The sequence below is a fragment of the Rhinatrema bivittatum genome, chromosome 1 (assembly GCF_901001135.1).
Source record: "Rhinatrema bivittatum chromosome 1, aRhiBiv1.1, whole genome shotgun sequence".
Taxonomy (NCBI): domain Eukaryota; kingdom Metazoa; phylum Chordata; class Amphibia; order Gymnophiona; family Rhinatrematidae; genus Rhinatrema; species Rhinatrema bivittatum.
Genome location: NC_042615.1, coordinates 141,575,752 through 141,596,438, shown reverse-complemented (window position 1 = coordinate 141,596,438; position 20,687 = coordinate 141,575,752). Strand labels below are relative to the sequence as shown.

The 20,687-nt window shown below is 43.3% G+C and overlaps 1 protein-coding gene across 4 annotated transcripts in view; it reads left to right on the top strand.

Moving 5' to 3' along the window:
• FIP1L1 (factor interacting with PAPOLA and CPSF1) overlaps positions 1–20,687 on the top strand; it is a 323,029-nt gene that overhangs the window by 15,185 nt on the left and 287,157 nt on the right. For all 4 annotated transcript variants that reach the window (XM_029587658.1, XM_029587675.1, XM_029587666.1 and 1 more), the window contains exon 3: positions 8,817–8,874. In XM_029587658.1, coding sequence (XP_029443518.1) covers positions 8,817–8,874 — 58 coding nt within the window. The remainder of the gene's footprint in view (positions 1–8,816; positions 8,875–20,687) is intronic.

Here is a 20,687-nt window from a genome sequence, read left to right as displayed (position 1 = left end):
GCTAAGTGATCTGGCATGCTCTCACCATATTTACACATCCTCTCTGCATAAGAGCGTCCTGCTTTATTTATTTTTATTTGTTCCACTTTTCAGGCACTTCAGAGCGGATTACTGTTGCGTCCGTCGGTCCTCAGACGGCTTTGTCCTCTGTGCCTCACCTTTCTTTCTGCTCTCCCCACTAGCCTTGGGAAGATGGCTACCGCCCGCATCTGCATGCCGCTCTCTTCGGCATCCCCGGAACGGCTATGGCAAGGCTATCTGTCATGTTTCTCTGAGGGCCTCTTAGGGGGTGCGCGCGTGCACGCCACCCATGTCTTATTCCACGTCATGGCGAGAACCTCGGGGGGGCGTCCCCTCGAGTGACGTCACGCCATCCGGGTATTTAGCCTGCCCTTCGTTTGCTAAAACATCGAGTTAGCAAGGATTGGAATGCCTCTGGTCTGAGCTACTCTGCCGCTTCCGTGCTGCCACTGGAAGCTCTCTCTGCCCTTCGGGCAATTTCATCTAACCTGGGTACCCGCTCCTCGGGGGCCCTTTGCTTTCTTTCAGGTGCCTATCTGGGATACCAGGTACTTGCTCCTCGAGGGCCTGCTCTCCCTGCCTTGGTGCCTGTAATCCAACTACTTCTGCCTACTGAGATCTACATCTATACAGCTACCAACTTAGTGAGTAATCTAACCTTTATCAGTCTGTCTCATCTACAGCTCAGCACTGGGAACCTGCAACTGGAACTCCCTATACCACCGTGTGCTGCTAACATCTACCATTGTGAGACGGGTCTCCTCTGCCGAGGGTCCCTGGACTGCTACTACTGGATCACCTCACTACTGCCACTTCTGGTGGTATCATCAAACTGTATAATAAAAGACAATCTTCTGTGTTTGCGTGTCTCGAGTCTAGCCTAGTACTGCGGTTCCTCATGGAGCTCCTTCCCATGGGAGTGGCCATTACCGCAGTACCCAAGAATCCACTCCAACACCTCTAAACCATAACAGTTACATTCAGGTACTGTAGGCATTTTACTGTCTCCAAAAGGTCAAATAGATAATCAAGTTGCCACGTTCTGTGTCAGTGGGGAGGAACAGGATTATGGCTTCTCTGCTGGGAAGCGCTGAAGATCTGGAACTGGGTGGAACAACACCAGGCAACTTATCTGCCAGGTGTTTCCAACCTTTAGTAGAGTTTTTCAATCTCACTAGTGGTCTCTTCAACAGTTAATAGCAAATGAAGTGTTCAAATTCTGGGGTCTACTGACAGTTGATCTGTTCAGATCACAGCAAAACACAAATCTAAATAAATTTTGCTTTGTTCTTCCTAGTGTTCTCAGGCTAGCACAAGATGCTTTCTTCTCAATTGCTTTTCCACTGATATCACTTACTGCCAAGACAATACAGAAAGTTCTCCGAGATGACGTTAATCTAATCCTCAAAGCACTGGTCTGGCACAAAAAAAAATTAGTATGCATATCTCATCAAACTTTCCATCAGTCCTCCCATATCACTGAGATCCCAACCTGCTCTTCTAACTCAAAGATGATGGGATGGTCTGTCATCCCAGTCTTTCAGCCTTCAACTTCACAGCATGGATTCTGAATGCACCAGTCTTCACTTGCCATCTGTGATCAAAGACATAATTCATTTCCTTTAGAATATCTTCATCCAGGAGTAACTACACTTTCAAATGGAAAAGATTTTTTCATCTAGTGCCAGCAACATGATTCTGATCCCTTCTTATGTGAGCCTTTGCAATTTTCACAATACTTGCTTCACCTATGTAATTCCAGTCTTGCTACTGCCTTGGTGAGAAAACATCTGAGCACCATTGCAGCTTACCATACTTTATTAGATATCAAACCAATCTCCACACACCTGATTGTGTCATGGTTTATGAAAGGATTATGGCATATCAAACCCCCCAATACAGAAACTGCCTATTCCAAGGGTTCTCAATGTGGTCTATTCTCAATTGATGTAACCTCCTTTTGAACTGTTAGTCAGCTCCTTTAAAGTTCTTAACTTGGAAAGTACTTTTCTTCGTTGGTTACCTTGGCGAGAAAAATCAATAAACTTCAGGCTCTCGCCCACTGTCCTCCATACCTGCAGTTCTGTCACAACAAGATGGTTCTTAATACTCACCTAGAGTTCCTACCAAACATTGCCTCAGCTTTCCTTATCAATCAGTTGGTCTTATTACCTACCTTCTTCCCAAGGCCACATACTCATGAGGAAGAAAAACCCCTCCACACCTTGGATTGCAAATGGGCCTTAGTGTATTACAAGCAATGTACTCGAGCTAATCCGCTTTTAATCTTAAGACTAACCACCTTAAAATAAGTCATCAAATGAACTTTATCCAGTTGGATAGCTGCTTGCATCTATCAATCTAGTAGGACATCAGCTTACAAACTCATAGGCTTATCAGCTATGAGCTATGGCATCCTGTCGTGCATCTCCGAAAAGTACCCATCGAAGATAATCTGCAAAGCTGCAACATGGTCTTTAGTCCACATATTCATATCCCATTACTGTGTTGATAACATTTTAAAAACTGACAGTAAATTTGGACAAGCAGTTTTGTAAACTATTCTCGCTGTAGTCCACTCTCCACAGTGGAGTCTGGGTTGCGTATTCAGTAATCGCACCACAGCTTGGGACTCCCCACATATAGTAGCTAATTCCAGCCTGCTTATTGATGGAAAAAGCATGTTTGCTTATCATAAACAATGTTTTCTTTAGGATGAATTAACAATGGAATGCCCACCCACTTTCATGGAGATTCAATTACACAACAAAATTCAGGTCTCTTACTGACCGGGGATGCTCATGCAGCAATGAACGTGCTCATAGAGCTCAAAGTTCTACAGCTTAGAGAGACAAGTCCATTCGGAGCTGCTGTATGACGTCACCTACATCTAATGGTTAATTCATCCTGCTATCTACAGAAGACACCATTTACGTAAAGCAAACTGCTCTACCTGTGTGATGTGATATATCGGTTTTATCGCTAGTAGTCTGTGACATCCTAGATCTTTCAAAATAGGTTAGATAGTGTCAAAGGGAAATATGACTTTGGAAGCACAAAATCTGAAAATTTCACAGGATTATATGAATTATTTATTTAATTTATTGATTCCGCCTATCAGAATTTCTAAGCGGTTTATAGGGAGAGCATCCATACTTTGCAGACAAAAACATTTATAAAACAACAGCATTTATAACAGCCACACTTTAAGATCACAAACATTCCTCTTCTTTGTCTGACATGATCTATATTTATTTAAGGAGTCTTTTATATACCAACGTTAGTCGAAACATCACATCGGTTTACATCGAACCATCAAAAAGGAAGGAAATTACAAAAAACAGGGAGGGGGAGTGGATACAGTGTACTAAAAGGAAAGCAAGCAGGCATAGGAACAAATCAACAGGTAACTAGAGAGTCATGAGTACAAGATCAAAAAACAAGTCAATTCAAGATCAGCGACAGTACAAAATCAGTCAATTCAAATCAGCGTCAATCCGGAAACAATATAAATCACAGTTCTATGGTCGTCAGGGATTTTGGGGAAAGGCTTGTTTGAAGAGCCAAGTTTTAAGTTGGGTTCTGAATTTTATGATGCAAGGTTCGAGTTTGAGATGTATAGGGAGGGAATTCCAATGCAAGGGTCCAGCAATGGATAGTGCCCGATCCCTTGTAGACGTGAGGTGTGCTTTCTTCAGGGAGGGCACAAGAAGAAAAAGTAGTAGAAATTTAGATATTTATGTAGCATTTTATTATGATCATAAGCCTTTTTACACCCAGTTGGAATTAATTTTCTCTCCTTCAATTTTAATTATGTTGCCTGTTCTTATTTTTTCTTTTTAACTCACTTTCTAATTTATTTTTTGTTACTGTTGTCTGTATTTACTATTTTAATTGTTTTTAATATGTATGTTCATCATGTAAATCGTTTTGACTACCTCCTAGTAAAAAAACAATATATAAAAATTGTTTAAATAAGATTTGCCATACTGGGTCAGAATAAAGATAAATCAAGCCCAGTATCCTGTTTCCAACAGTGGCCAATCCAGGTCACAAGTACCTGGTAGGATCCCAAGGGGTAGATAAATTCCATGCTGCTTATCCTAGCGATAAGCAGTAGATATCTGCAACTCCACCTTAATAGTTTATGGGCTTTTTCTGTATGAATTTGTCCAAACCTTTTTTAAATGCAGCACATTGAGCAGATTTCAATGTGTTATCAACGATGACGCCTAGATCCTTTTCCTGAATGGTGATTCCTAATGTGGAACCTTGCATTGTGTTGTTTTTAATTTTGTTTACTTTTCTTAAGAGCATCACTTTGCACTTGTCTGCATTAAATTTCATTTTCCATTTGCATGCCCAAACTCCCAGTTTTGCAAGTTCTTCGTGCAGTTTCTCACAATCCTCATGTGATTTAACAAATTTGAATAATTTGATATCTTTGACAAATTTGATCTCCTCACTCGTCGTTTCCATTTATTTATTTAGCTCAAGGCGAGTTACATTCTAGGTCGTTGATAAATATATTAAAAAGCAGTAGTCCCAGAACAGATCCCTGGGGAACTCCACTATTCACCTTTCTCCATTGGGAAAATTTACCCTTAGCCCTACTCTCTGTTTTCTAAATTTTAACTATTCTCAATCCACAAAAGGACACTGCCCCCTGTTCCATGACTTTTTAATTTCCGAAGAAGTCTCTCATGATGGACTTCGTCAAATGCTTTCTGGAAATCCAGCTAGACTATAATCAACTGGCTCACCTTTTATCCATATGTTTATTTACGCCCTCAAGAAAATGTAGCAGATGGTGAGGCAAGACTTCCCTTGGCTAAATCCACGTTGACTTTGTCTCATGAAGGCCTATCTATATGTTCAGCAATTTTGTTCTTTATGATTATGCAAAGCAAAATGGTAGAAACTAACATCAGACTCACTGTTTTGTAGTTTCCTGGATAACCCCTTGAGCCCTTTTCAGAAATTGGCATTACATTAGCAACCCTCCAGTTTTCAGGTATCATAGACTATTTTAATGATAATTTACAAATTAGTAATAATTGCAATTTCATTTTTCAGTTCTTTCAGCACCTTCTTTCTAGTCCAGGTGATATGCTACTCTTTAGTTTGTCAGTTTGCCCTAATATATTTTTCAGGTTCACTAAGATTTGTTTAGTTCCTCTGAATACTATTTCTGGTATGGGTATCTCTGTGCAAATAATAAGGTGGAGAGAGGATGAGTGGTATACATGCTGGTAGAAAACCATATATCCACAGTATAGCGCTAAAGGTCCTGAGATTCTTGTAGAGATGATCAAAATCAAAAATCAATCGATTAAAAGTTGGAAATGCTCGGCAACATCTTTTTCAAATTCTACTGCACTTTTGACTAAAAGTTGCTCGGCAACATCTTAATTGATTGAGTTTTATACAATCTGCCACTATTGGAGCTTGTAGTTTGGCAGTAGTTAAGCAACTGCGATGTTCTATTAATCGTGTGTGTATGGAACGTTTAGTCCTGCCTATATAGTATTTATCACAGGGACAGGTTATCATGTAAATCACATAGGAAGTAGTGCAATCAGAATAGAACCTTGCTGAAAGTCTGTATCGGGACAGTCATGGAAGGATTGTGCAGGCAATTCCTATTCAGCGAGGTTCTATTCTGATTGTACTACTTCCTATGTGATTTACATGATAATCTGGCACCCACACTCAAGGTTCATGAGGGTGCGAGCCTGTTTGAAGGGATTGTGTATGTGTGAGAGAGATCCTGTGTGAAGGGGAGCGTGAAAGAGAGACGTATTTTTCGCTCCATAAGACACACTTTTTTTCCTCAAAAGTAGGGGGAGAATATCTGCGTCTTATGGAGCGAAAAATACAGTAATATAGAAAAAGGTTATTACTTAGAGATGCAGAATTTAAAATATTTTGAGCAAAATTTACCTAGAAATTCAGTGTAAGAGTGTCCCTTCCACTCGCTTTCCCTACTCCCCTGGCCACTTTGCCCTCTCAGGCCCCAACTCCTCCTCCTGCCAGTATCTCTCCCCTCCACCTCAAGGCTCAATCCCTTCCACTCTATCACTGGTCCCAGAGTTTGACCCTGTTCTCAGTACTGCCCCTCACACAATCTCCCTCTGTCCCTCCCTCTCTCACACACATGCTCCCTCTCTCTAGTACACATACACACATCCTCATACAGGCTCCCTCTCTCTAGTACACATACAGTCTCATACAGGCTCCCTCACTCTCTCACACAGATACACCCCCTCATACAGGGCCCCTCTCTCTTGCATATGCACCCACACAGGCTACTTATGTCTCTCTCTCACACTCCCCTTCACATAGGATCTCTCTCACACATACACAATCCCTTCACAAAGGCTCGCACCCTCATGAACACACAATTCCTTTTTCATACACACAAGCTCCCAATCTCTCACACACATATACACTCTTTCATAATCTCCTCATATAGGCTCTCTCTCTCTCTGGCACCCACACTCAAGCATCCCTCCCCCCCCCCCCGCTCTCTCACCTCCCATGCTCTCTCTCTCTCTCTCACCCTCCCCTCCTCCACACCCCTCTCCCTGCTCTCTCACCCCCCCCTCCTCTTTCTCACACCCCTCCCTCTCACACCCCTCCCTCTCACACACACACATTCACTCTCACCGGGGCCTTCATCTTCGCTGCAAATGGAGAGCGTCCCGCAGGACATGGGGCCTTAATCTTCGCCACAAATGGCGCATGGGGATCGTCATCTTCATGTGCTCCGTATGCGGCATGCCAGGGTCTCCTCTGTCATTTTCTGCACAAAAAATGGGAATTCTGCGCAAATTCTGCACTCCGCAGTAGCACAGAATTCCCCCAGGACTGCAAGATAGAGGTCATCCAGAAAAGGGTGACCAAAATTGTTCGGGGTCTGTATCTGAAGACTTATGAGGAGAGGCTGAAGGATATAAATATGTATACCTTGGAAGAGAGGAGGTGCAGGGGAGATATGATACAGACTTTCAGATACCTGAAAGATTTTAATGATGCATTTAACTTTGAACGTTTTCCTTTGGAAAGGAATCTGTAGAAATAGGGGGTCATGAAATGAAATTCCAGTTGGGTACCTCTCAGAACCAATGTCAGGAAATATTTCTTCACAGACAGGGAGGTGGATGCCTGGAAATACCCTTTTGGAGGAGGTGGTAATTACAAAAACAGTCAAAGAATTCAAAGGGGCATGGGGTAAACACTGTGGAATCCCTGAAGGCTAGAGGATGGAAATGAAGAAAAGTAACTTGCTGGTGCTGTAGTTACCATCTTTAGCAGAAGGCATAACCAATAAGCATTGATGCTGTAACGCAACTGTAACATCATTCTCCACTTCAACGAGGGGGTCAGCGGAAGGGGAATTGGATTCACCTGACAACCATCACAAGCCTTGACTTTTGTGGTCTAGGGTACAGATATGCAGACATAATGGAAAAAGCACAGGACTGCTTCTACAGCTAAATCCACAAGTAATGCATGTTAAGCAGCAATGTCTAAATTTTCAAGAAGGCTCATAACCCAGTAAAAATGTTGCTAGCGGTAATTTTTTATGGATTATAATTTGTAGGGATATCTGTACAGAGCGGCAGTTACTTCCCTTAACAGTAACATGGGAGTAACCTGCATAGAGCAGCTGTTACTACCATAAGAAGTTTGCTGGGCAGACTGGATGGACCATTTGATTCTTCTCTGCTGTCATTACTATGTTAGTATCGGGCCGATACAGTAAAAATCGCGGGAGAGCGGGCGAGCGCCCGCTCTCCTGGCACGAGCACAGGACACTCTCCTGTGCACGTGATAAAGTAAATTAATTTATTTAAATTAGGGCCGACGGTAAAAAGAGGCGACTGTCAGCGGGTTTGACAGCTGACGCTCAATTTTGACGGCGTCGGTTTTCGAGCCCGCTGACAGCCACGGGTTCGGAAACCGGACACCGGCAAAATTAAGCATCCGGTTTTCAAGCCGCGGGCCTATTTCAAAATTGATTTCTTTTTTTTTTTTAAAACTTTCGGGACTTCCGACTTAATATCGCCATGATATTAAGTCGGAGGGTGCACAGAAAAGCAGTTTTTTACTGCTTTTCTGTGCACTTTCCCGGTGCCTGGAGAAATTAATGCCTACCTTTGGGCAGGCGCTAATTTCTGAAAGTAAAATGTGCGGCTTGGCTGCACATTTTACTTTCTGTATCGCACGGGAATACCTAATAGGGCCATCAACATGCATTTGCATGTTGCGGGCGCTATTGGGTTTGGGGGGGTTGGACGCGCGTTTTCGACGTGCTATTACCCCTTACTGAATAAGGGGTAAGCTAGCGCGTCCAATCGCGGGTTAACAGTGCGCTCCACCGTACAGTGCGCTCCACCGGAGCGCACTGTACTGTATCGGCCTGTATGTAAATTCTGAATATCCTTAAAAAAAATATGCCTGTTTTGGCAGGACTAGTGAAATAATGGTCAGGTCACCAAGGCCACCAAGGACCCAAGTGATCTTTACTCTCCCCCTCTTTATTTTACTGCCTTCAGTTTTTCTTCATTTCATTGCCATATCTTCATTGCTCTCATTTACCCCCTCCACCCCATTTTCCTCTCTCTCAACCTTCCAGTCCTTTTCTTTGTTTCCCATCCTTTATGCTACTGCCTCCACCAACTCTGCTTTTTTCTGTTCTCCAACATCTGCCCTCCTTTCCCTGCATCTCATAATACAAATTATTCTGTACTTTTAGAGTAATTAATATTGTCTTGAATTTTGTTTTTCAGTTCTCTTCCTCCACCTGGTACTGAAGAAGAAACTACTGAAAATGGTGTAGCAAAAACGGTAGTTTGATTCTTATTTGTAGACTTATAATTATAAATTGAACTGTAAATCTAAAAGTAACATTTGCATGTCAGTGAAATTATTTTGGTTAACGCTATTGCCATTTTATAAAATATTTTGCAGCATTAAGGCTTAATTAGCAAAGAACAAACTTTATATTCTTACGCAAAACAAAGTCTCTTACAGTATGTGTGTGATGACTTAGAACAGTATGTGTACCTTCTGATTTTAGCGAATGACAGGCACAGGGACAAAAAGCAAGGGCTTTCAGAATGCTTTGGTTTTTGAAACCAGTAAGATCTGTATTTTCTTTTGTAGAGATACAAAGTCTGTCCTTCAGTGTAAAGCATAGAACAGAGTTGTATTTTCATGTCCAGTATATTCATATCCAGTGATAAGAGATACACAGACTTGGGCAACCTGAAAAGGAGAGACCTAAACACACCTCTGTGAGAGTGCTGGAAAGTGCTTTTTTGTTGGGATTTTTACCTCTGAAATAACTTTCAGAAGTGCGCAGTAGGGCTTTCTTGTGTGTAAATATTTGTACAGCTGCCTGTGTTCTGTCGCTTCATCGAATGATTTGGAATATTTAGTCTCCGAAAGCATTTTTTCCCTAAAAAAAACCCAAACTGTGTGTTTTCTTTTAAATGAAAATAAAAAAATGCAAGGACTGACTTGAAGTTTCAGTTAAGCAGGGTCACACTGTTATGCTAGCAGGTGTTTTGAAAGCTTGGAAGGAATGACAATGGGACTAGGAGCAGTTTAATGAAACTCATAAAAATACCTTACACTTTTTTTGCTTTGGAAATGCTGGGATTCACTTGCCTGTCATTTGGGGGCAGGGAGAAGAGGTTCACATTTTGCTGGTGAAAGTAATGCTTATAATGAATGGATCCTGCAGCATTAGGGGACAATTATTTTTTGCAAAATTTTCTTCAACACTTTGCACTTTTTCCTTAAAAGAATTGTCTTAAGAGAGTTCTACTTGCTGTTAGTTGCTATCTTAGGTTTGTGTGATTGGATGTCAAATGATTTTTAATAAAGTAGTGTGTCTGCCCTATTAGCCTACTTGAATGCACAGAAATTAAGATTAACCAATAAAAAAAATTATAAAAAGGTGATTTTTTTTTTTTTTTAAATTGGGCTAACTTAATACATTTTTTAACTATCTTTTGGGAGCTAGTATTCCCTTCCTTCTGTCAGAATAGAATAAGCAAAAGATGACATTACCAGAAAATATAACTGAATCATAAAAGGCATTTTAATAATAGTGTGAAGGGGAAGAGGTTGGTTGGGTGATTAAGAAGATGACAAGCAGTATAAAATGTTAAGGCTTATAATGAGTTAAGAAACATACAATGGTGAAGAAAGTTTGTATAAAGTTACAATTTATACTAAAAAAAACACAATTATCATAGATCTTAATCCAAAACCTTATCAGAGAAAAAGATAACACAGTTGAATTGGAGGTTTCAGGTATTTAGAAAGATTAAGGCAATATTTAGGAAAGGTTTTTTTTTTTTTAACTTTATTTAGCTTTTAAGGTTTTATAAAAGAGGACAGATTTTATTTCATTATATTGTCTATAATATGTATGTTTTGTAATCTGCACTGAACATAATTAATGGAGCTTGCATAATTAAGCAATTTTAAATAAATGAGACTAAAGGAATATATTTAGATTAGTCAACAATATGTATCTTTGTGTGAAAAAGTATACAAACCCTTCATTCACTAACCTGATAGCACCTTCTTGAGCAGCAATCACTTCAACTAAACGTTTCCTATAACTGTTGATCAGTCCCTTGCATCGCCCATTCTTCCATACAGAATTGTTTCAACTCTGACATTTGAAGGTTTCTTTACATGAACAGCTTCAGGTTTTGGCACGATATTTCAGTAGGGTTTAGGTCAGGATTTTGGCATAGCCAATCCAAAAAACAAAATATCTTCATTTTTAGCCATTCTGTAGAAGATTTACCTGAATATTTAGGGTGGTTGTCTTGCTGCAGGACCCACTTTGAGCTCAGCTTCAACTCATAGATAGCCTGGCATTATTGTCTGAAATTTTCTGTTATAAAGCCAAATTCATGGTTCAGTCAATGATAGTAAATCATCCAGGCTCTGATGCAGCAAAAAAGCCCCACACCATGCATGACAGTCAGGATGAGGTTCTTATTTTGGAAAGCAGTGTTTATTTTTTGCCGAAACAAAACATTTCTTATTACCGAAAAGTTCAGTTTTTGACTCATCTGACCAAAGAACTTTGTTTCACAAGTCTTGAGTTATCCAGATGCTCCTTTGCGAATATGAGGCATCTTTTTAGAGAGCAATGGTTTCTTCCTAGCTATGGGCACCATTCCCATTCAGTTCTTTGCTGATTCATTAACCCTCACAGCAGCAACTAGAGAGATCTGCAAATCTTTAGATGTTAGTCTGGAGTTCTCTGTGGCTTCATGGATGGCTTCTCATGAGTAAAGTCACTGCAGATTTCAGATTTTTCCTTTTGTAGACTGCCTTGACAGTAAATAGATGGCACCTGAATACTTAGAAATGTTTTTGTAACCCTGTCCACATAGATGAGCATCATCAAATTTTTTTTTTTTTTTTTTTGTAAGTCATCTAAAATTTCATTTGATAGTGACATAAAGAGTTGCCACTAACTTGTATGACAAACTCAAAACCTTTTGTACCTTTTTATAGGACAGGATGCCCAAACTTGGTGGTATAGATATATTCTGCAGGAAGTTTTACTTGTTACACAATTAATTACACACCTGATTCTAATTATCCAATTAATTATGTTAAGGAAACTAGAGGTTAATTTATTTAAAAAATTTATATGCTGCATATATATCCACAGCTCAAAGCGGCTGGCGAACATATAAAAACACAATAAAATTATTAGAGAAACTCAACAGATACAAACAAAATACAATATCAGTCTACCCATATCAGACCATCTCTCTGATTGCCAAAACCTACTGTCAAAAAGTGGTCTGTTGTTGAATAGTTGCAAAGCAACAGGACCCAAAAGAAACATGATTGCTGACTTCTGCTTTTGGTGCTGAGCTGAACGGAGGTTGGAAGTGTTAGCTCCAGGACCCCCACTTTTTTTAGTTCAGTCAGACTCCCCATTATAGTTCTTTCTCTCTTATTTTTCTCTTTCCACTGTACATAGTTCACTATGAAATGCTTGTTGATTGTGGCCAAACTGTAGAACATCTGTTCTCTCTATGGCAGTCTGCACTAGTTGAGGAGCCTCTTCAAAATTAATCTTTAACTACAGAGATCAAGCATTGTAGAATTTCAGTTTTGAATTACCTTTGTGTCTTCCATTACATCCTTCTTTAGCACTCTGTGGTGATGGCAGTGGGTGGGCTTCCTCAGTGCTCAGGATGTATCTATATGGAAACAGAAGGAGTGCAGTGTGAGTGAAGAAGAACTAGTTCAAAGTGGAGAAAAGAAAATTTCATGTAGATATTGAGGCAAAGAAGACCTCAGCATATTGGTATCTTCCCTTTAAGTTTGTTCATTATTGTTGTGCATCTTCTTTGTGGTCACTCAACTGTGCAGAATCAATTTATGAAAAAAGTTGCAAAAAAAGAAATACTTTTAAAAAAGTTAAACAGGAGATTCGATTTTCTGTCAGTAAGCAGGCAGAATTAGCCATTACATGCGGGTGATATCACCCAACAGTACTGAACAGATTCGTCTTTCCAGGTTAGTAGAGCTTTGAGCTCTACTGAGCATGTGTGAGAGTTCCTGTGCAGGTGTTGCCTTGTGAGCCGCCTCAGTATTTTTTGTCCGAGCATAAGCACTAATGTGTACTCAGTTTCTCCTTTCAAATTTTTCTTAGAACTTCTTAAATTCGATCTTTCTTCCTCATTATTTCCATAAATAGTTGCTTTGCTGCCTCTTCTTCTTTTTCACTCAACGCACAATTAAACTCTGGAATTTGTTACCAGAGGATGTGGTTAGTGCAGTTAGTATAGCTGTGTTTAAAAAAGGATTGGATAAGTTCTTGGAGGAGAAGTCTATTACCTGCTATTAATTAAGTAGACTTAGAAAATAGCCACTGCTATTACTAGCAACGGTAACGTGGAATAGACTTAGTTTTTGGGTACTTGCCAGGTTCATATGGCTGGATTGGCCACTGTTGGAAACAAGATGCTGGGCTTGATGGACCCTTGGTCTTACCCAGTATGGCATGTTCTTATGTTCTTAACAGCACTTTTCAGTGCTGCATAAAAAAAATTTTCTCAGGGTCCTGCCTTCTTAATATGTTGGGCCAGAAGAAGGGGACAGTGAGTGGTTTCAAATACTGCATCTGTGGCAAATTTATGTCCCTCTCTGACAGCTATGAGCTCTGCTATCGAAGCCACGAGCTGGAGCATGAGAGGCAATCCTTCAGTGCAGCAGCTCAAATAATCCTAGGCAGTGGTAGATGTTACGTACATCTGTAATGGACATTTTCCTACCGCAAACACAATCCTTGAAGTCACTCATAGTGGTCTTTTTAAAGCTGGGCATCTTGTGAAGAAAATAAAATTCTCTTCTTTTTTTTTTTTTTTAAATAGCACTGAAAAGTTGTGTTTGGAGGGGAAGTGGGGGCTGCAAAGCAGCGAGGCAACTAAAACTTGAAAACCTTTAAAGAATAAGGTATAAGAAGAATAAATACAGAGATAGAGTACACGTCCATGTCGATGCCCAGATGAAAAAAACTGAGAGGATGAGCTCAGAGGGAAGGATCTGTTTGACACCATTGGCTGATGACATCTACATGTCATGGCTAAATCAGCCCTGCTTTTCGATGGAGAATTAAGTTGATTCAGTACTTAAATATTAAGAGAGTATGCTCTACATATGTGCCTGCATAATGCTAACAATCTATATTTCCTAGCGTGTAGCAGATGAACTCAGGACCAATGGGTATAGTGTGCTCCTGATAGCAGTTGGAGTCGGAGTCAGATTTCAATCTGACGTGAGCACCAGTACATATACCCGTGCAGGAAGCTCTGCTCTTCAGTATTTTCCATCTCCATAGCAGTTCGGGACTCTATACAGTGCTTGCACAGCATTAGAGTATTCAAACCAAAGAAAGAAAAATTCCAAACAAAGAAGAAATCTTACCTTTCCAGACGAGCCCCGCTCTCCTGCGGAGATACCTAAGGGTCCGTCTCCCAGTTGAGAATTCCTGAGGTGATTTCCGAGATCCCTCAGAGGTAGGCCTCGGTCCAGTAGCCAGTTCCCGGCGTAGACTTAGACCCCAGCAATGGGAGCGGCTGAGAGGCAGCGGGTGCAATACCAAGCACAGCGGTGAAGGTACTTTTCCCTCTCCCCCAGCAGTCGGAGACCGCCTGGAACGAGACCGGGAAACACCAAGACAAGGTAAGGTAGAAAACTTTCTCTAAGTCTCCAGTCTCCGAGGCTCGGATAGCTGCACGGATCGCCAGCCGGCATCTGTACCACCAGGTTGATCGGGCTAGACCCCAATCGGCTTTGAGGGCCCTCCCACATGGAGATCCTCCAGGGTGGTCGCCATCTTGTTCGCGTGGTCGCCGACGCAATTTCCCCTTGATCGCCGCTTTGTCCACCTAACTGAACCATGCGCACAGAGACGAGCCGGGCACACAAATTACTTGTGTGCACGGCGGCGCACACATAGGTGCCGTACGCATAGCTTCGCACACAACGGTGCCGGGCATACAAGTTAAGGCTATGCGCTCAGCGGCGCGCACATCCCGGCCTACATGCACATCTTTGGCGCACCCGTAGCGCATAATTAAGCTTAGAGGCACGCACATTATACGCACAGACCGAGGTTTGAACGACTTATACGCACAAAACCATGGCACCACCGACCAAGAAAACAAAGGCACAAGCCCTCTGCCCATCCTGCCACATAAGAGCTGCGCAGCACAAGGAGGCCACGGCCCTGTGTCTGCAGTGCGAGGAAGCCTTGGGAGAACCTGGACAAGGCCCTCCCCAGCCAGTACAAGAATTTGGATCCACCGATAGTACCCCGGATCTCTCTATCCCCAGCACAACCCTCCCTCAAACGGGATCCCTGGGAAACGCAGCGGTTTTCAATCTAGACCCAGGATCCTTCTCCTGGGTAGAATTCTTTAAGGGTCTACACACCTTTGTCCACATGCAACCACCACCGATGTCACAGACACATTCTCTACCAGAGGACCCTAGCTTCCCAGGGCCCTCTAGGCCTCCCAGAGACGTTAACCCCCCCCCCCCCCCCCCCCCCCCGCCAAAAGCCTCACCATAGGGGACAGGGACACTTCAGACGAGGATCAAGACTCCCTGGAGGAAGGGGAAATCCCCCCAGGAACGGAACCTTACCGAACTATGAGGTGCTTCTTCTCCATTGACGAGCTACCAGATCTCTTCTTTCACAGCTTGAAGGAGCTCGCCATCCCAGGCACAAGTGCCACAGGGGAACCAAAGACGAAAGCACTGGAACCAGCAATATCCTTCCTTGTAGACGCGACGTCCGACCTGGTGCACACCTCAGCCTGGGGCGTCTCATCCAGGCAGAAAGCAACTCTGGATCCGAAGCTGGTCAGCCGATGCAACTTCCAAGACGAAACTCACGAAAATGCCCTTTAAAGGAGTCGTCCTATTCGGAAGCGAGCTGGAGAAGTTAGCCGACAAATGGGGTGAATCTCCAGTACCTAGGCTACCAGAGTACAAGAACAAAAGAAGCCAACGCCCCTCTCCCCGAGTACCTAAGTGCAGAGGATCACAGCGTTTTAGACCCTACAAGAGTACATATCAAGCACCTCGCCCCGCAGGCAGGGGCCAGTCCTTTCGGCTCTGGCCCAGGCCCCAGCCGCACCCCGCAATGAGAATCAGCCAACCCATCTACAGAAAGAAGCCATAGGGAGCAGACTTGCCCTATTCTACCAAAGATGGGTCGAGATAACAACGGACAAGTGGGTCCTAACCATCATTCGAGAAGGATACTATCTGGACTTCCACAACATCCCTCCAGACAAGTTCGTGAAATCTCCTTGTCACGCACCCTCCAAGAAGACGGCAGTGGAAACCACACTGGCCAAATTGCTCGCCCTAAAAGTGCCCACGCAACAACAAAATACTGGGCACTATTCCATCTATTTTATCGTCCCCAAGGAAGAGGGAACATTCCCTCCCATACTGGACCTCAAGTCGGTTAACTGCTACCTGAGGGTACCACACTTCCGCATGGAAACCCTGCGCTCGGTCATACAGCCGGGGATAATTCCTTACATCCCCGGATCTGTCAGAAGCCTACCTGTGCATCCCGGTCCATCATGAGCATCAGCGCTTCCTACGCTTCGCGATCCTGGACCACCACTACCAGTTTAATGTGCTACCCTTCGGGCTAGCCACAGTACCCTAGACATTCACCAAAATCATGGTTGTAGTGGCAGCAACACTGAGGAAAGAAGGAATCCTCGTACATCTATATCTGGACGATTGGCTAATCAGGGCAAAATCTCCGAAGGAAAGTCATTAGGCGACCACCAGAGTGAAGGCTCTACTGGAGAACCTCGGGTGGGTCGTCAACACAAACGAGAGCTGTTTGCAGCCCTCCCAATCTCTAGAATACCTGGGAGCCCCTTTCGACACCAAACAAGACAAGGTGTCCTTCCTCCTACAAGGAGAAGAAAACTGATGAACCAATTGTGAAATCTGCTAGGAAGTCTTCGCCCCAAAGTATGGGACTACCTCCAAGTCCTTGGCCTCATGACATCAACCCTGGAAGAGGTCCCATGGGCAAGAGCTCACATGCGACCGCTATAGCGCTCCCTACTGTCACGATGGAACCCGATGTCTCAGGACTACTCTGATCGCCTCCAGCTCCTGGAGGAAGTGCAGAATGGTGGCTTCAAGAAGACCATCTAAGCAAGGGAGAAAGGCTATCCCCCACCAACATGGATTTTGCTCACCACGGATGCGAGCCTACGAGGGTGGGGAGCCCACTGCCAGGAACTGATGGCCCAGGGGCAATGGGACAAGAAAGAGTCGGGGTGGAACATCAACCGACTGGAAGCCCGGGCGGTCAGACTAACCTGCCTACGGTTCAGTCACCGACTCCGGGGCGAATTGGTCAGTCATGTCGGACAACGCCACAACAGTTTCCTACATCAACCGCCAGGGAGGAACCAGAAGCCAACAGGTGTCCCTGGAAATAGATCCCCTAATGGTGTAGATGGAAGCAAACCTACAAGAGATCTCAGCCACAAACATTGCAGGAAAAGACAACATCACTGTGGACTACCTCAGCAGAGAAAGTCTAGACCCAGGGGAATGAATGCTGTCGTCCACAGCATTCCTGTTGATAGTAAACCGCTGGGGAGCCCCAGCCATGGATCTCCTGGCAACCCGGTCCAACGCCCGAGTTCCCAATTCTTCGGTTGCAGACGAGAACCATAATCAAGGGATCGATGCCCTCATCCAGACCTGGCCACAGGAAGACCTGCTATACGCCTTCCCCCCCCCCCCCCCCCCCCCCCCCCCCGTGGCCACTACTGGGTGGGATCATCCGCAAGATAGAACACCACAGGGGGCTAGTACTTCTAGTGGCCCCGGACTGGCCAAGAAGGCCATGGTACGCAGACATGCAAAGACTCTTGACGGGGAGCCCTCTCCCCCTACCTCCACACAGGGATCTGCTCCAGCAAGGCCCGATCCTCCACGAAGACCCAACTCTATTCTCTCTTACGGTGTGGCCATTGAGAGGACATGCCTGAAGAAGAGCGGATACTTGAGGGCAGTGACTATCACCTTGCTCCAAGCACGCAAGTTCTCCACATTGCTAACCTACATACGAATATGGAGAATATTCGAAGACTGGTGCGAAGACCATGATGTCCTTCCACGGACAGCCAAAATTCCCACGATCTGGAATTCCTGCAGGACGGCTTACAGAAGGGGTTGTCCCTCAACTCCATCAAGGTTCAGGTGGCCGCGTTAGCCTGCTTCGGAACCAAAGTGGAAGCCATTAGCCTAGCATCTCATCCGGATGTCTCCCCTTCCTGATAGGTGTCAAGCAGATCTGACCACCCTTAAAGTGGTCGGTACCCCTATGGAACCTCAATCTAGTACTAGACTTCCTAGTGGGAACCTCCTTCAGACCTATCCGCGGTCTGTCCCTGCGATTCCTAACCCCGAAGACTGCATTTCTAGTGGCAATATGTTCGGCCTGTCGCATCTCCGAACTTCAAGCACTATCCTGTCGGGAACCTTTTCTCAGATTCACACCGGGATCCATACAGCTACGCACTGTCCCCTCCTTCCTCCCAAAGGTGGTTTCTCACTTCCATCTAAACCAAACCATCTCGCTGCCATTTCCAGACGAGCATAAGGACTCAGAAGAATCTCGCTGTCTTCGTCACCTTAACATCGGCAGACTCCTAGTCCGATACCTGGAAATCTGAACGAAAGACGGACCACCTATTCGTCCTTCACAGCCGGAAGAAACAAGGGGAAGCGGCCTCGCGGGCAACCATAGCCCACTGGATCAAAGAAGTAATTAAGGCGGCCTACGTAGAGGCAGGCAAGCCTCCACCGCTACAAGTCAAAGCCCATTCCACTAGATCCCAGGTAGTGTCCTTGGCGGAAACCAAGATTCTGTCACCCACCGAGACCTGTCGGGCGGCGACATGGTCCTCCATTCACACCTTCTCCAGGTTCTACCGCCTGTATGTTCAAGCTCGGGAGGACACAGCATTCGCAAGGCATTACTAGGTGGGCCACGGGCAGCCTCCCACCTGGTTTGGGAGTAGCTTTTGTACATCCCATTGGTCCTGAGTCCATCTGCTACATGCTAGGAAATGGAGAAATTACTTAACTGATAATTTCGTTTTCCTTAGTGTAGACAGATGGACTCAGTATCCCGCCCACGGCTACCGCAATATACGAAAACCTCGGGGACAATTCCCGAGAGCAAGACAAACATGGGTAAGCCACGCTTCCCTTCAGCTAGGACACTCATAGTTACCGGGTGTCGGCGCTTCTCGGTTGAGGGCACTGGCGGTCTCCAGCTGTAGTCCAAGTCAGCCAGTTCAGGTTAATCTCGTTTATCAAGTTATTCACGTTAAACAAAGTTAATCAAATTATCCAGACACGCATATATCCACAATTGCTTTTCGAGGAGAATACTGAAGAACAGAGCTTCCTGCATGGGTATATGTACTGGTGCTGACGTCAGATTGAAATCTGACTCCGTCTCCAACTGCTATCAGGAGCACCCTATACCCATTGGTCCTGAGTCCATCTGTCTACACTAAGGAAAACGAAATTATCAGGTAAGTAATTTCTCCATTTAGGGGTCTCCATTTTTAGTTTTATTTTATTTTTCGTGAGACGTTATTCATGTTTATTATAATGAGCAGAAACAAAAAACTAAGTGGAAAAAAATGACTAATTTTTCTCCTGTTTTTGTTTCTCCATGTTATATTCATTACTATGCAAACCGTGTGTATCAGAATGTTTTTTGTAAGCAATGGCCTTCAAAGCTAAATTTAACCCATCAGGCTTTGCTGTGCAAGCTAAAGGCACTGTAACTCTGATAGGAATAGTCTTTGATTGGCTGATACTAGCTTTCTCTTTAAAATAGATATCTGCTTTTTCCCATTAACTGAAAGCCTAATTTTCCAGATCACATGGCATTAGTACAGAAAGTTGCTAACATTCTTTCCAGTGTCTTAAATAGTATGTTCCTTATGGGGAGGGACAGCTTGCAGGGACAAACCCATTTAATGCTGAGGAAAGCAATTCAAGATGGCCCATTTATAGATGGCTTTGGATAAACCTTTTCGTGTTTTACAATTGGTCCAGCACGCTGCTTACACACGTGTTAAGTTGCTCTAAAATGGGTGACCATATTCCACTTGTATTGCAAAAATTGCATTGGTTACCAGTAAAAAGTCGATCAGTTTAAATTGTTAATCATAAATTGTTAAATTCTGATAATAGGTGTGTTGTCTCCAACAGATTATAATGATATGTCCCTAGACACTTGTTCAGAACTGCTGAGACAAATTTATTAATAGTACCTCCTCAGGAATTTTATAGACAGTTGACCTGTAAAAGGGCATTTTCTTTCATAGCACCAACCGTATGGCATTCATTACCAGAAGAATTAAGAATGAAAAAGGACATCTTGAAAACTTGATTGCTTAGAGCTGCTTTTAATTCATGATGTTTTATATATATATATATATATATATATATATATAATATGGCAGTTAAAGAATGAATTCATGTTCAAACAATATACACTGTCTATGTCAACTCTGCATCCACAGGAATCTCCCGCTTCCTAACAATGAGTGCAGAGCAGAACTAAAACATTTCCCTGTAAAACTCACCATTCAAAAATGATATTCTAATTCTGGTGTTATCTTAATAACAGCATTACAAACTCCCTCTACTACCAGATGCATTGTAAAATAATACAAATAATACAAAACCAGGAACAAAAAACCAAACCCCACTCTGTACATGTCTATCAAACCTGCCATAAAGAAGCAGCACTAACTCCAAGCAATAGTTCTACCCATGAAAACCCAGCAGTTCACCACTGTAATATGATATTGAGAAAATACAACAAATTTATTTATTTTATTTATTTTATTTATTTAACATTTTTATATACCGGCATTCGTAGGACACATCATGTCGGTTCACAATTAACTGAGAAAGGAAATTACATTGAACAAGGGGGGTTTAACTGGGAGAATTGGATAATAATTGGATAAAAGGAACAAGGTAAAAAGCGAAGAACGAGAGAAAAGAGAAAGCAAGCA